Below are 16,553 nucleotides of genomic sequence, written 5' to 3' on the forward strand. Positions count from 1 at the left end.
GCACTTCCAGGCACCAACTAGCGGTGTTGGAGCCCAGGGACAGCAGGAGGAGCAGAGGAACACAGTGTAGGCCGAAGCCTGATTGGAGAAAGTCGAAAGGGAACCTTTAACCCCCCCAAGGCGTTTGTAGCTGAAAGAGCCAGCTTGTGCAGCACAAAGGATGCAAAAGGAAAAGGTGGCTCTTTTTATTATGCTCCTTGCAAACACAGAACTAAACACTTATAAAATGTGTCCCCTGATACCGTGAGACCGTCCCGGAGGTGGGACTTTCCTTCGTAATATGACGCAGCACAGCCGTCATTCCTACCCCCTTGGCGCCGTGCCCCGGCTCCTCAGCGTTGTTTAATTCCGTCCTGGAGCCTGCGCTGTTATGTTATCCCTTGGCCAGGCACACTTAGCGCTGCCCATCTTCTGACATCATTTGGTGTCAGTCTGGCTGCGACTGTGCGTCCGCGCTGGCCGAGATCCCGCCTCGCAGTGTCGTCTAATGTAATCCCACTGCGGGCCTGGGATCCGTGGCCATGCGCAGTGCATATCCTCGCCTCTCACTCCCCTCCCTCCGACTTCTTCAGACTGTGCGGTGTCACGGCCGTGGCATGCTATTAGGGATCAGCTGACGGCGCACAGTCTGAAGAAGGCGAAGGGAGATGAGTGAGAGGCGGAGGTGAAGATATGCACTGCACATGCCCATGGATCCCAGGCCCGCAGTGTGATTAAATCAGAAGACACTGCGAGGCGGGATTTCGGCCAGCGCGGCCGCACAGGCGCAGTCAGCATGACACCAAATGATGTCAGAAGAGGGGCAGTGCTAAGTGTGCCTGGCCAAGGGATAACATAAAAGCGCAGGCTTCGAGACAGAATCAAACAACACTGAGGAGCCGGCACACGGCGCCGGGGGGGGAAGAATGACGGCTGTGCTGCGTCACATTACGAAGGAAAGTCCCACCTCCGGGACGGTTTTACGGTATCAGTGAACACATTTTATAAGTGTTAAGTTCTGCGTGTGCAAGGAGCTAAACAAAAATAGCTACCTTTTCCTTGTGCAGCATTACTGCTGCACAAGGTGGCTCTTTCAGTAACAAACGCCTTGGGGGGGGGGACAGGTTCCCTTACATTTCAGTTGTTGTGTCAGCGTGGCGGTCGCAGGACACATTGCCGGCAACACAGCTGGGGATCAGTTGACGTTACTGACACCCAATAACACTGGGTGGTATGTTTTGACTGTGCAGACGGCACTTCTGAGCCTCAACTGGTGGTGTTGGAGCCCAGGAATTAAAGTTCAGGTGGTAGAAAGATGAACACAACTGGAGACCTGGATACTGTAGACAGTCACCTAATTATTTAATCAGGAAGAGGAATGGCAAATTCCTGCGAGATCCAGGCCTGGTTCATTTTCAGGAAAGTAAGCCGGTCAACGTTATCGGAGGATAGTCGCATGCGACGGTCAGTTAGTACACCACCTGCAGCACTAAAGACGCGTTCCGATAGTACACTAGCCGCAGGGCAAGCCAGCACCTCCAATGCATACTGGCTTAGCTCTGGCCATGTATCCAGCTTTGAGACACAAAACTTGAAAGGGGAAGAGCCGTCTGGGAGTACAGCAAGAGGGCAAGACATGTAGTCTGTCACCATCTGACGGAACCATTTTCTCCTGCTGACTGGAGCCGTCTGTGATGGTGTAGACTTTTGTGGCGGGCACACAAAACTGTGCCACAGTTGGGCCATACTGGTCTTGCCTTGGGCAGAGGCACTGCTTCTGCTCCCTCTTTGTGCAGAGCCTCCTCCACTGCCTGGACGCACTGAGCTGCTTTGTAATGCACTAATGAAAATAATGTTGCGGCATGCATTTTACACACATGAAACACGCATGATATTTGAAACTAAATAGACACCTGTATTGGTGCTGAATGTGTGTATGCTAGGACTAAATTAAGGGACAACTGAAAAGCAGAAATCCTAATACTCCACAGAGGACACAGTCGATTAATCCCATAAAAAATATATATCTTTATGAAATATGTTAAAAAATCAACAGTACATAGAAAAGGTACAACAGGAACCAATGGGGCTAGTAGGAAAAACTAGTGTCCATGCAAAAAGCACATCGGGCTATGGGGTCGTACCACCGCAATAATGAATACTTCAATGCTAGTGCCACACCACATAGGGTGGATATATAGATGTCTATGGGAGCACATCAATATTAGATAAACATCCTGAGAACAATAGTATAGTGCAAGTGCACACAGATAGATGAATTAAAACCACTAGTGGCAACCAAATAATATCCGCATATAAATTATCTCTCCCGAAGGAATTACCTGATGTGCATCCACGGTGGGAGGACCCCAAGCCCACCCCGACGCGCGTTTCGGAACACCAAAAGTGTTCCTTCCTCAGGGGGAAGGAACACTTTTGGTGTTCCGAAACGCGCGTCGGGGTGGGCTTGGGGTCCTCCCACCGTGGATGCACATCAGGTAATTCCTTCGGGAGAGATAATTTATATGCGGATATTATTTGGTTGCCACTAGTGGTTTTAATTCATCTATCTGTGTGCACTTGCACTATACTATTGTTCTCAGGATGTTTATCTAATATTGATGTGCTCCCATATGCATCTATATATCCAACCTATGTGGTGTGGCACTAGCATTGAAGTATTCATTATTGCGGTGGTACGACCCCATAGCCCGATGTGCTTTTTGCATGGACACTAGTTTTTCCTACTAGCGCCATTGGTTCCTGTTGTACCTTTTCTATGTACTGTTGATTTTTTAACATATTTAATAAAGATATATATTTTTTATGGGATTAATCGACTGTGTCCTCTGTGGAGTATTAGGATTTGTAATGCACTAGCAGCACTTCTCTCAGTTGGAATGGAGAAGATGATGGAATTCACCAGTGTCTCTTGGTACTCCCGCATTTTTCGCTCCCGGTTCAACGGTGTGATGAGGCTTTCTACGTTGTCCCGGTAGCGAGGATCGAGGAGGGTGAACACCCAATAATCAGACATGCTGAGAATGTGGGCGATGCGGCGGTCGTTTCTCAGGCACTGCAGCATGTAATCCACCATGTGCTGCAGACTGCCAACTGGCCAAGAAACGCTGTCCCCTGCTTGAGGCATGATCTCTGCCCGCTCGTCATCACCCCACCCTCGCTGTACACACTGAGTACTGGACAATTGTGTAACTCCCTCCTCTGGACGGATGTCTTCCTCCTCCATTGACTCCTCCTCATCCTCCTCACAAAGTGTCCCCTGCCTACGCGTTTGTGAGGAACCACGTGGCGCTGACTGTCCAGAAGATGATGGAAATGGTGAATCCTCATCCTCCACCTCTTCCACAACATCATCCCTTAGCGCTTGCAGTGATTTTTCAAGCAGGCAGATAAGGGGGACAGTCATGCTGACTAGTGCATCATCTGCACTCGCCATCCGCGTGGAATAATCGAAGGGACGCAAAACCTGGCAGACGTCCTTCATTGTGGCCCACTCTGTGGTTGTGAAGTCTGAACAGCGCGGAGTGCGACTTCTTTGCGCCTGATGCAGCTGGTACTCCATTACCGCTTGCTGCTGCTCACACAACCGCTCCAACATATGTAACGTGGAATTCCACCTGGTAGGTAGGTCACATATGATGCGATGTTCCGGAAGGCGGAATCGGCGCTGCAGAGCCGCAATGCGCGATTTTGCCGTGCTGGAACGCCGCAAGTGAGCACACTCTAGGCGGACCTTGTGCAGCAGTGCATCAAGATCCGGATAGTCCCTCAAAAAACTCTGCACGACCAAATTGAGCACATGTGCCAGACATGGGATGTGAGTGAGGTTGCCGAGGCCCAGAGCTGCCACCAGATTTCGGCCATTATCACACACTACCATGCCTGGCTGGAGATTCGTTGCCACAAACCACACATCGCTCTCCTGCTTGATGGCATTCCAGAGCTCCTGCGCTGTGTGGCTTCGATTCCCCAAAGAAATTAATTTCAAGACGGCCTGTTGACGTTTGGCCACGGCTGTGCTCATGTCGGTCGTAACAGGTACACGTTCATCACGGGTCCATGTGGAGGTGGACTGTGACGGCTCCTGCAGCGATGATTCTGAGGAACTGGTGTAAGAGGAGGAGTCAATGCGTACAGACTGGATTCCTGCAATCCTTGGAGTGGGCAGGACACGTCTTGCGCCACTCGCACGATCTGTACCCGGCTCAACAACATTAACCCAATGGGCTGTGAGGGAAAGGTATCGCCCCTGTCCATGTTGACTGGTCCACGCATCGGTGGTGAGGTGGACCTTGCTACTGACGGCGTTCAGTAGCGCGTGTTTTATGTGTCCCTCCACATGCTTGTGCAGGGCAGGGACAGCTTGCCTGCTGAAGTAAAAGCGGCTGGGCACATTGTACTGTGGGACTGCCAATGACATCAAGTCACGGAAGCTGTCAGTCTCCACCAGCCTGAATGACAGCATTTCCAGTGACAGAAGTTTGGCAATGCCTGCAGTCAGAGCCTGTGCTCGTGGGTGGTTTGACGAGAAAGGCCGCCTTTTCTCCCATGCCTGTACTACCGATGGCTGTAGACTGGGCTGGGAGTGTGAGGATGCCTGGGAACATGGTGCTGCGGGTGGAATTACAGTGGGTCTCTGGACAACAGGGCCAGAGGTTCTTCCACGGCGATCCTGGGAGGAAGCCGAACCAGCTGCGTGTGAGCTGGAGGAAGAGGCAACACGAGCTGAAGAGGTGGTAGCTGCCGCTGTTGGTTGGCCTAGCTCTTCAGTGTGTTTTTCTAACTCCGCCACGTGCCTGGTCCGCACATGTTTCCACATGTTGGAGGTATTGAGGTTGCTGACATTTCGACCTCTTTTGACTTTGTGATGACACACCTTGCATTTGACATAGCAAATGTCATCTGCAACTGTGTAAAAAAAGGACCAGGCACTGCAAGTCTTGGGAGCGCCCTTTTTGGCTTTTGAAAGAGACACGCTCCTAACGGGTGCCAAAGTGGAGGCTGCAGGATCCGCAGTCTTCCCCCTCCCTCTCCCTCTTTGGCCCGTTCGGGGAATCTCTTCCTCAGAGCTGCTCCCACCACCTTCCTGTCCCTCACGCCAAGATGGGTCAAGGACCTCATCATCTACACTACCCTCTGCCACCAACTGCTCCTCCTGGGTAGTCTCAGCAGCAGAGCATGCACCAGAAAGTGGCACCTGAGTGTCATCAGCGGATGCGTCCTGCGATGTGGTGACCGGAGGCACTGGCCCACCCGCCTCTTCAGACTTAGAGAGAAAAAGCTGTTGGGCATCACTGCACCCTGCCTCTTCTTCCATTTCTCCAATGCTGCTTGGCTGGCCCCCTGTTTCCAAGCCAAGAGATTCAGAGAACAGAAGTAGAGACGGCTCCTGTCCGGGGCTCTCTGTCTGCCTGGGCAATTTGGCAGGTGGTGAAGAGACAGATGGGTGCTCTCCAGTGCTCTGTGTCTGAGAGGATGTGGCACTAATTGAAGTCGATGCATTAGCTGCCATCCATCCAACAACGGCTTCAATTTGGTCTTCACGCAGCAGCGGTGTACGGCGCTCTCCGACAAAGCTGCACATGAACGACTGTTCCCTGCTGAAAGTGGGTGCTGATGAGTCACCGGTGCCCGCAGCAGGCACAGAATCCCCACGTCCTCTCCCTGCTCTGCGCCCACGCCCACGTGCCTTACTCCCTGCCTTCTTCATCTTGGTTGACTGATAAAGATAAGCAGAAAAGTACTAATGGCTTTGTGTGCTTATTCCTGAACAGCTCCGAGTCCTAACAGGTATAGGAAACACTAATTTTCTAAAGTGTGGACTAGACTTTCATATGAGCTAATGTGGCCTACACAAATGTAAAGTGGTGTGTTTGGTGAACTTTATTATTTATTTATTTTTGGGGGGCTGAACTGACAACAGGGAGAGCTGCAGTCACACGGAGACCGTGCAGACAGCCGTAAATGGCGCTGCAAGGCCCAAAAACACTCCTCTACGTTGTCCTATGTAGTGTTTTTCCACAAGTTAGCTGGATACGGGTGGAAAGACACTAATAGGAATTTTTTGAAAAAATGTGCAGCAGCCTGCACTACTTAAAACAAAAGGAAAATTGATTTTACGGTATGACGCAGTGAAGAACCCTGAGCTGGATACAACCGGCTATGGCTGCACACAGACTACAGGGCGAGCTGCAGTCACACGGAGACCGTGCAGACAGCCGTAAATGGCGCTGCAAGGCCCAAAAACACTCCTCTACGTTTTCCTATGTAGTGTTTTTCCACAAGTTAGCTGGATACGGGTGGAAAGACACTAATAGGAATTTTTTGAAAATATGTGCAGCAGCCTGCACTACTTGAAAAAAAAAAAATTGAACAGTATGAGGCAGTGAAACACCCTCCCTGAACTGAATGCAACCAGCTATGGCCTATGGCTGCACACAGACTAGAGAGTGGGCTGCACACACACACACACACACACACACAGGCCTTGCAGATCGCTGTGAAAACAGCGCTGCAAGGCAAAAGCAAGGTGATTAGTGGGTGAACACAGCGGTTGCTAAATTAGCCTTGGAAAAGAACAATGAAGCAAATCGCTATCTCTAAACTCAGTCAGCAAACAGCGTCCTGTCACTAACTGAATTCACAGCAGAGTGAGCACAAAATGGCGCCAGCGACTTTTAAACTGCAGCATGACATCATTTCAGCAGCCAATCACAGCCTTGCCAGTAGTTTCATGCCCTCCATGCTGAACAGGATGTGCCCACACTTGGAATCATTCTCATTGGCTGAATTCGTGCAGTTTGAATCTGGGAACTTCCGATTCCGGTATCCGATACGCGGCAAGTATCGGAATCCCGGTATTGGAATTCCGATACCGCAAGTATCGGCCGATACCCGATACTTGCAGTATCGGAATGCTCAACACTACTGCCTATACTTAAACTAATACTCTTATTCCCTATCTCTAGCATGTCCCCTTTATTCTGATCCCACTATTGTCCAATACTACATTCTATTCTATCCCTAATTCTGTACACGACACATATAAATACATTCACATTACAGTACATAAACACATTAACACTTATAAATGCTCTGGAACCTCATGCATCAAATGTGAACAATGTCCAAAGGGAGAGAATCATATGACGGACTCCATCACCTCCTTACAGTAGCAGTTCCCAGGTGATTTCTCACAACACGGGACCCGCAGCGCTGGCACTCCCCTCCCTCAGATGGCTTTACTTGTTACTATTTACCGTAAGCTCATCCAGTCTTGGGGCAATCACCAGACAGAACACTCCTTACTCCTGTAACCATCTCACGATTGGATAGCACCCCTACCAACCACTACCCCCTACGTTAAACTTGTAGATTCTGCGGGAAAGTACTTTTCCTGCCAATTAACCCCTTCAGGAGGTCAACACACAACAAAGTTGTTGATGCCATGTGTTCTCCTCCTGAAGGTCCTGAAAACACCATTAAGTACTGTTTGTATATAATTACTTGCCCGGTTATCATTAATAAAGAGACTGTTCTGTTCAAGTTAATGTGATTGGGGATCAGCTGCACAAACCATGATCACAACCAACATCCTCTACCGGGATAGCAACCGGGGGGGCAGAGGGTGCAGGATCCGCAAGCTCAGAGAGGGCCCACCCGGTGCTATGCTACTGTAACTGCATCAGTTACATTCTACGGCAGAGCAGGAAGATTCAATCTCCCTGCTCTGCCGCTATGGGGCCCTTGAGCAGGCGGGGGGCCCAGTGCCAGCAGTGGGCCCCCCGCCTATCATCGCAAGGTGAGCTGTATCGACACTTAGCCGATACAGCTCACCGCATTGATGGAAGAAGCGTTGCGCTCCTTCTCCCATCATCCCCTGTCAGCATCTGCCGTCGCTGACACTGACAGCGGGCGCGATGATGTCACTGCCCGGCGCCCGCTGTCAGGAGATGAGCGAGAGCTCATCGCAGTGCAGGAAGCAGGAGGAAGAAAGGTGAGTATTTATTGTTTTTTATGGGGCTGCCTTAAACTTTAGGGTCTGCCTATGGGGGTACTGTCTTATACTACAGGGTCTGCCTATGGGGGTACTGTCTTATACTACAGGGTCTGCCTATAGGGGTACTGTCTTATACTACAGGGTATGCCTATGGGGTGCTGCCTTATACTGCAATGTCTGCCTGTAGGGGTGCTGTCTTAAACTACAGGGTCTGCCTATGGGAGTGCAGCACCCCAGAGTCCTGGTCGTTGCAGTAATGTCGCTCTTCCACCAGGGGGAGTGATATTACGTCTGATGGTACTAAAGGAGTACACCTAACCAGGTATCACAAGTCACACACTACACTTCACACTCTAGTCCACCAGGGGGAGCCTTGCATCTATCTATTAGGGCACTCCTCACACACAGGTAAAACTGGTGGGTTGGATAGGAAGTTAGTGAGAAGCTACCTGGGTTTGACCCAGAGAGGACCTGTCAGGCAGACAGGGGGAGAAAGAGGAACATCTGAGCTGCAGACAGAGGGTCTCTGTCAGGGGTGGGATCCTGACAGAGGCCAAGCACGAGATAGAATGTTACGGAGCTGTGCCTGCACCCCATTGCGGCAGCATTCTAAGAAAGGACACACAGCGAAGTATATTGTGGAGAGTGAGAAACAGAGTCACAGCACCAGGAGATAATACCGGGAGGAGTTCTGCCCCAAGATCGGCAGCCCCCTTCTGAGGCGCGTAGCCGGTGGCCGGAACACCGAGGGAGTAATAGGCTCTACGCATTACTTCAGAGACCGGCAGGACAGTTGATTCCAAGTTGGCTGCCCGACCTTAATACCTATGAAGACACGGAGGCAAATTGTAGGAGAGGGGCGTCTCTAGGGTCCCTATAAAATGGCTCCAGGACTACCCCATCATACGGGTTGTCCTATCCATATCATCTGGGGGACAGAGGGAGAGAGAACATCAGAAACATCCATGACAGTTGTGAGGACTATCCCGTGGTGCTCAGCAGGGAGGTACTACAACACACAGGCGCTAGTAGGAAGGCTACTGATTTCCACCTGGATAAGGGAACTCTGGATGTGCCTTCGGACCGGCCGGATTCCGCCTGCCCTGTGAACCGTACTCTGGATTGTGTGTGGACTCTGAAGTCTTCAGTGAAAGGTAAAGAGACTGCAACCTTTGTGTCCTCGTTATTCATTGCGCCTTACGACGTCCACCATCACCACCTATACATCTGGGAAGCCCTGGGGACATACTTCACCTGTGGGAAGGTACACCATCTAGCTGCCATTCCATCACCCCAGTGGACCCCTAGTAGCGTCGGTCACCCTGACCGAATACCACAGGTGGCGTCACGAATACCGTACAAACAACTACACCTTTAATTGGGCGCCCCTCAGAAGGGCCCCGGCCGGGTCGGGCCACCGTGACATCCCCAGAACTGAGAGAGATAGACCCGGTACCGAGTACCCCATTGCCCTACACATGGGGGCACTCCAGGGGTGCTGCCTTATACTACAAGGTCTGACTATAGCGGTGCTGTCTTATACTACAGGGTCTGCCTATAGGGGTGCAGCCTTATACTATAGGGTCTGCCTATGGGGGTATTGTCTTATACTACAGGGTCTGCCTATAGGGGTACTGTCTTATACTACAGGGTCTGCCTATGGGGGTACTGTATTATATTACAGGGTCTGCCTATGGGGGTACTGTCTTATACTACAGGGTCTGCCTAAAGGGGTACTGTCTTATACTACAGGGTCTGCCTATGAGGGTACTGCCTTATACTACAGGGTCTGCCTATGGGGGTACTGTCTTATACTACAGGGTCTGCCTATGGGGATACTGTATTATACTACAGGGTCTGCCTATACGGATACTGTCTTATACTACAGCGTCTGCCTATAGGGGTACTGTCTTATACTCCAGGGTCTGACTATGGGTGTGCTGCCTTATACTACAGGGTCTGCCTATAGGGGTACTGTCTTATACTGCAGGGTCTGCCTATAGGGGTGCTGCCTTATACTACAAGGTCTGCCTATAGGGGTGCTGTCTTATACTACAGGGTCTGCCTACAGGGGTGCTGCCTTATACTATAGCGTCAGCCTATGGGGGTGCTGCCTTGTGCTATATTGAGGACTATCTGGCACATTATACTATATGGAGGCTATCTATGGGGCCATCATACAGTGTGGGGATTACAGCGAAGGGGCCATTATACAGTGTTGGAGCCATCAAACAGTTTGGGGGCTACTAAGGGGTCAGTATTCTGTGTGGGTGGTACTATACAGTGAGTGGGCATTATATTATGTATAAGAGAGCATCATACTGTGTATAAGGGAGCTGTACAGGGGGAGACTCAGAACATTATTAAAAGTAAAGTGGGCACTTATTGTTATAGGGGAACTCAGGTTACTGTGACTGTCAAAGGGGCACACAAGGCATTATTACTTTCTAGGGGGCACAATATGGGCACTGTTTTCTAGGGCACTTGCGCCCGGCATTACTATATTATAGAGGGGTGCTTTAGAATTTAAAGGGCACAGAGAATCACACAGCAGGTGCAGTAATAGGGACACATACGGCAGCAGTGGCTCAGTATTGGGGTATCAGCAGGATGAGGAGTTTGCGCAGGTTGGGAATAGATGGTGATGGCTGGAATGTGAGAAGTGAGACGTGTCTTTATTGTAATCTCTGCAGACTGAGGTCCTGGCTGGAAGAAGTTGTCGTGTCGGTCTGGGCCAGATGGAAAAGACCGGAAAAGTGAATGATTCCATCAGAAAGGACGTCAGCGGTAAGACATTATCTGTAACTGTGCTGTAATCTCTTATGTTCTGTAGGACTGGTATCTACCACTGATCATATGGCGGTAATATCATTATTGGTCTTTATATAGAGATTATCATCAGTAACAATGCGGTCATCTGCTGAGGTTCTCCTCCACTATTAGGGCACATCACCGAATTGTAATCAAGGTTACCTGGTTAGGGGCCCACTCAGAAGCTTTGTCCCCCCTGAACCAATACCCTAGCTACGCCTCTGCCTCTACTTAAAGAGGCAGCTACTGTGCACATCATCAGTCTCTCCACGTTTCCTGATCTGATGTGTGCAGATTTAGGATTCACCATCAGCCCTACATCCAGGAGCCTGTCTCAAACAGTCTGATATGCATCTGGCGCAGCGACAAACTATCTCCCACTGTTATATCCCTTTTCCTGTTATATATTGTGGGTCTTTGTGTGTGTGTAATTGAGGAGGGAAGGAAGCTCATCATGACAGAAATCTTTGCTACCACAAGGCACATAGACTGCCAGGAGCACAACCCTCTGCTGTACACCACATAAGGTTACTGCTCTTTCCCCCTTGGTTTGTATTTTCCTGACCTGGGAACAATAATTCAAGATCCTAGACAAACAACAAAGCCATAAAGAACAATTATCTCTAAAATATAACTTTTAATAGACATAAAGTTAAAAACATGTTCAAATTTGTAACTAGGAATGTTCCAAAAAAGAGGAGTAATAAACAGGGAAAAATTACAATGTGTCCTAATGGGCCCTAGTAAACCACTGAGCTGAACGCTGCCTGTCAGTGGATGTTGGCACACTACGTTTCTGCTGTTTGCGCCCCCATTCCTCGTCGGCTCTTCCTGATATCCCTAAAAATCCCTAAATAGGAAGAACAAATATGTCCCAATATACCCCGTTACCCATGAAAAAACTACACAAGAGAACTAGTGAAAATTAAAAAAAAAAAAAACAGAAAAAATAAGCAATGTTAGATGTCCTCATTCATAACAAATCCAAATATTGTAGAGGACATAGATAAATAGGCTATATAAATGAATGAGATTTAGCCTATTAAAATATAAATGATAGAAGATGATGGTATCACAATAATTGTGGGTAAACAAGATGTAATAGTAATATACTCAAAAAAACTCCTCTCATCATAAAATAGTGCAAAGTCAAAGCATGGGATCGCCTTAATGGCCACTTGTCCATAACAGGACCAAAAACAATACTGGCAGAGAACAACATGAGCAAACTACAATAGTCAACTACTCATTTGTTTTGCCGTTCAATCATAGGGATTCCCCAAATGAATTTGAGCCTCAGTCAGGCATCAATAGTATGAAACATTCCTCTCTCGCAATGGGGTTCATCATAGGATATGGCCCCATCTATAATCAGAAGGGCTATGAAAAAATCCACTCATCACCCTTTTTTTAAATGTGCCAACCTCTACAAATTTGAACATGTTTTTGACTTTATGTCTATTAAAAGTTATATTTTAGAGATCCTTGTTCTTTATGTTTTTGTTATTTTCCAGACCTGCCTAATACTGTTTCTTTGTCTTCTCTCCATGTCTGACTGGTGGGCAACCCCCATTCTCTTTCTGTTATTTGTAATACTGAGGGAAGGTTGGCAGAGAGAGGAGTCTGAGTCTGAGAGGAGGCACTCTGCAACAGTGAAATAGGAGAAAGTTTTTGATGAAGGCTATTCACAAAGTTAATTAGCTTAGCATTTAGGTATAAAAAGAAAACAAAAAACTGACAAAGGAGTAAATAGCCTTAAAGGGGTTTTCCAGTTTTGCAAAGCCCCTGTCCTTGGCTACAAAAAAGACAAACCAAACTTTACTATCCTCCCCAGGTCTGATTCTGAGTCTGCATTGCTGCTCCTGGTGCCTGTTATTGTCTGCAGTGCTGTAGTCACATAGACACCACTAGTGACAATAGCTAAGCTCAGCGGCTCTGCCTGAGTTAACGGCACGATCAGTGACGCTGAGCTCACTAATTGGCTGCAGCGCTGTCGTTGCCATGCTCTCTATTTTTTACAACTACCTGTGCACCTAGTGTCTGGTATGAGTCACAAGTGTGAAAAATGTTATATATTGCAGTAGATGTTTCAAGATCTTACAAGTGAGAACGCACACTGTGAAAAGACTGGTTCTTCTTTCTGTGAAGTAATTAGCATACCAGGCAATACACATTCATTAAATATGTAGCTGTGCAGCCGTTTAATGAGTCTCTGTAGCCTAAACAAAAAGACAAATGGTTAATTCTCCCTCGAGGGTTTAGAAGAAAACAGTGTGGAAGACATGATTTTTACTCCTTACAATAGTGTTGGTATCGCTGGTTATCTCTACATAATGTCACTTGATAGCACTTGACATTGGCAGACGCTGTACTCACCATGGTCTATTCTTGTGCTTTCAACTATTCCAAACTAGACCAACTATTAGGGCTCATGTATTGTAGCTCAGCTGCAATAAGCTTCCATAGAGGTCCATGAGGTTTCCACTGACTCCAAAATTATCTCTGAGTACATGGAGTTTAACAAAACTCTTACTACAGTTCTTGATTAAAAGTCTGTTCCCAAAATCCCAATGCGGTCATATAATAAAGTACACATATATGTATTAATTTGTGCCAATTTAACTCATTTTTAAATCTGGTCCATTTTGAACATATAACCCCTCTCCGTTTACACAGCTCTGGTCTGCCTCCAGCATTGGCAGAACGTACTGTATGTTTACTGTCTCTGTGCACTGTCTGCTCCTGTACATTACCCCACCTGGCCAATTTCATTTTTTGCCATCTACATCAGTATTGCTTTGTATGTTTTTATATCATTATTAGATGGTTTCTGTCAGAGCTCAGAGAGATCAGTGATGTAAAACTGCAAATGATGCTCTGCTGATGCTTATGGCAGAAGATAATCCTCTGCTGCAGTGTGCATCAGCGGAGCATCATTTGCATTTTCACATCACTAATCTGTCAGCAGCAAGCAGCAAACACAGTTCAGCTCTGCACTGTTGAGTAATTACAAGCTCTGTCATGGAGAAGCATGGGAGAGCTGAGTTCTAAAAAAAACTAGCTAACATTGAGTGCAAACAAGCAGGCAGCTTATACTGATGCAGATGGCAGATAAAATCAGTTAGGCAAGGCACTGTACTGGAGAATAGAATGCACAGGAGCATAAGGTAAATTATAACGCTTCGTAAAAACTCAGAAAGATGAGGCTAGTGAGGAGCACACAGGAGAGGGAGCGAGGGGTATGCAGCACTGAAGAGAAATAATGTGATGCTGGTAACTGTAGTTTTAGCTGATAAGAATATGACCGCCCATTCAGCTGTGTAAAGCAGGATGCACAAAGGGGCAGATAGATATAAAAAATACACGAATAGTACAATATTAGTTGAACCAGCCGATATTATTTTTACTAAGTGGCAGGATTACTTTCTCATTACTGATAGATTGCAGCTGGTGTCATGATTTCCCATGACTTTTTACACCTCTCTTGCTTAATGTGTTCAATACATTTTCCCTCTGTCATTTCTCATTACACATAACTTAATTTATAGACATTTATGGTTTGATTTATTTGATTGTGTGGATTGGATTGGTTGTTACAGACACCTGGTGAGAATTTTATGTCAATTGCATTGTTAGATTTATATGTACTAATAAAATTGGTGACGTGTTCAATACATATAGATAGATAGATAGATAGATAGATAGATAGATTTATAGAGAAAATAAAGGTTGCATATTGTATGATCATTTTGGATTAATGTGCCTGTAAGGTGGTAGCTGCCTAGTTGATGAAATTATATATAATGTAGTGCAGCGTTGTCCTCATTGTGCAGTGATGAGGCAGTAACCCAAGAAAGTTCAAAGTAAACATAGTTTTAATGTCCAAAACTTACAAACAAAACAAATGGTATCCTCCCAATTACAGCCGGGAAACAAGACAGTCTATAAATGCGTCTGGTTGCCGAGGGCGACTGCACCAGAGTATTATGTTGCGGGGTGCCAGGAGTTCCCTCTGCCTGGTTCTGTCTTTCCTCACACAGGTTGAGCTTTTGCAGAGCCGTCTGCTCTGCACCTTGCACAGTCCCCACTGACACACCCAACCCTCTGCTGCAGGGGTTTTTACCAAAGTACCTGTGGCCACATGGAAAACATGGGCCGGGGAGGAAATGGACCACCCCACTACCTTCCTATAGTCCATTTAAAAAATAAAAGCCCATGACAAGTTTTCCTAAATCTGCCTTGGACAAATAGCTTGTCCAAGACTAACATTCACTTTTATTCTGCATTGTAATCACAGCTAAGCCTGTGACTGCAATGCACTCCCACGGCCTCAATATGCTTCTTTGTGCATCCTGGGGGACTCATAGCAACCCTTGCATTGACCCCGGTCACTGCCTCACAATATATGTATAAAAATTTGTGTTCTCCTCATTAAAGCTTTTAGTAAAGCTGGCGCTCCAGTAATAATTAGGGCGTATTATTGACTGTATTTTATTTCTAATTCTGATGAAATACTAGACAGAGGTTTTGTGTTTGTGTTTCACTTTAATTAATATGACAGATTTTCTTTAGGATCACAAGGTTACGAAGGTTTAGTAGCACAGTAACTTGCAGGACTCTTGGTATTGCATAAATCAGATTCTTAAATATCACAATCTTTGCTTTAGTAACTGCTTTAGATTTGGCTCTTGTACTACTTTGGGCACAATGGTGAAAATGAAATAAGTACTTCAGCAATAAGCACAGGTTCACTAAAGTAAATGTGTGACTTTGTTTTCAGTACTGGGACTAGGAGAATCTCGAGGAGCTCTTCGCAGAATGAATGAGATACTGGAGACCCTGGTGAGGAGAATGGACATCCTAGCCAGATTGGAAAATATTAGTGAATCTCGAAGGACAGAGGACACCGGACACTTCACTTTGGACAGGTAGGTTACTAGGTTCTTCTTCAATTCAGCCTCTATTCAATCAGCACAAGCTCTACCAAGTCATGCAGTATAACCGATCACACCATGTCTGTGAAGGGAAAGCGGAGGAGGAGGAGGATAATTTTGATGAGAAATTGTCAGTTCTCTACAGAAGTCTGGGAACAGAATATGACATCATGTCAAGGTTTGTGCTCGTTGCCTCTGATATATTCCTGACAGTTCCTTTCCAATCTCTAGTATATTACATTTTATAGCATAACAGCAAAGCATCCTGGGTGCTGCATGGATAACCTAACTCAATATTGAATTGATGTATGACATGGTTGAATGTAAACTTCAAGAAGGCAAGAGTTTAATGTATCATGTAGAAAACTTTTGATTGAAATATCTTAAAGGAAATGTGTCAGCAGGTTTTTGCTATGTAATCTGAGAGCAGCTTGATGAAGGGACTGAAACCCTGATTTCAGTGATGCGTCACTTGCTGGCCTGTATGCTGTCATTACATACAATCACAGTTTTATCAGCTGCAGATCAAACAGAACTCAGAATGCTGCTGAGCCTTGTAGACTATTACACTGCCCACACCACTGATTGGCAGCTTTCTGTGTACACTGTGCATTGACTTAAATCTACTAATCAGTGGTGGGGAAGGGGTTATATAGAGCAGTTGACTTGGAGGCATGAGATACTTAATTATATAGTGATAATCTCTAGCTGATAAAACATTGATTTTATTGAAACTACAGCAAGAAGCCTAATAAGAGACACATTGCTGGAATCAGGCTCTCTGAGACTATATTATGCTGCTCTTGGAT

General features: G+C 46.8%; 1 protein-coding gene across 1 annotated transcript in view; it reads left to right on the top strand.

The window, feature by feature from the left end:
* The window catches only part of MGAT5B (alpha-1,6-mannosylglycoprotein 6-beta-N-acetylglucosaminyltransferase B), a 248,464-nt gene that overhangs the window by 156,226 nt on the left and 75,685 nt on the right, over nucleotides 1–16,553 (top strand). Inside the window, exon 4 of the mRNA XM_077251849.1 lies at nucleotides 15,591–15,738. Coding sequence (XP_077107964.1) covers nucleotides 15,591–15,738 — 148 coding nt within the window. The remainder of the gene's footprint in view (nucleotides 1–15,590; nucleotides 15,739–16,553) is intronic.

The sequence above is a fragment of the Ranitomeya variabilis genome, chromosome 4 (assembly GCF_051348905.1).
Source record: "Ranitomeya variabilis isolate aRanVar5 chromosome 4, aRanVar5.hap1, whole genome shotgun sequence".
NCBI lineage: Eukaryota > Metazoa > Chordata > Amphibia > Anura > Dendrobatidae > Ranitomeya > Ranitomeya variabilis.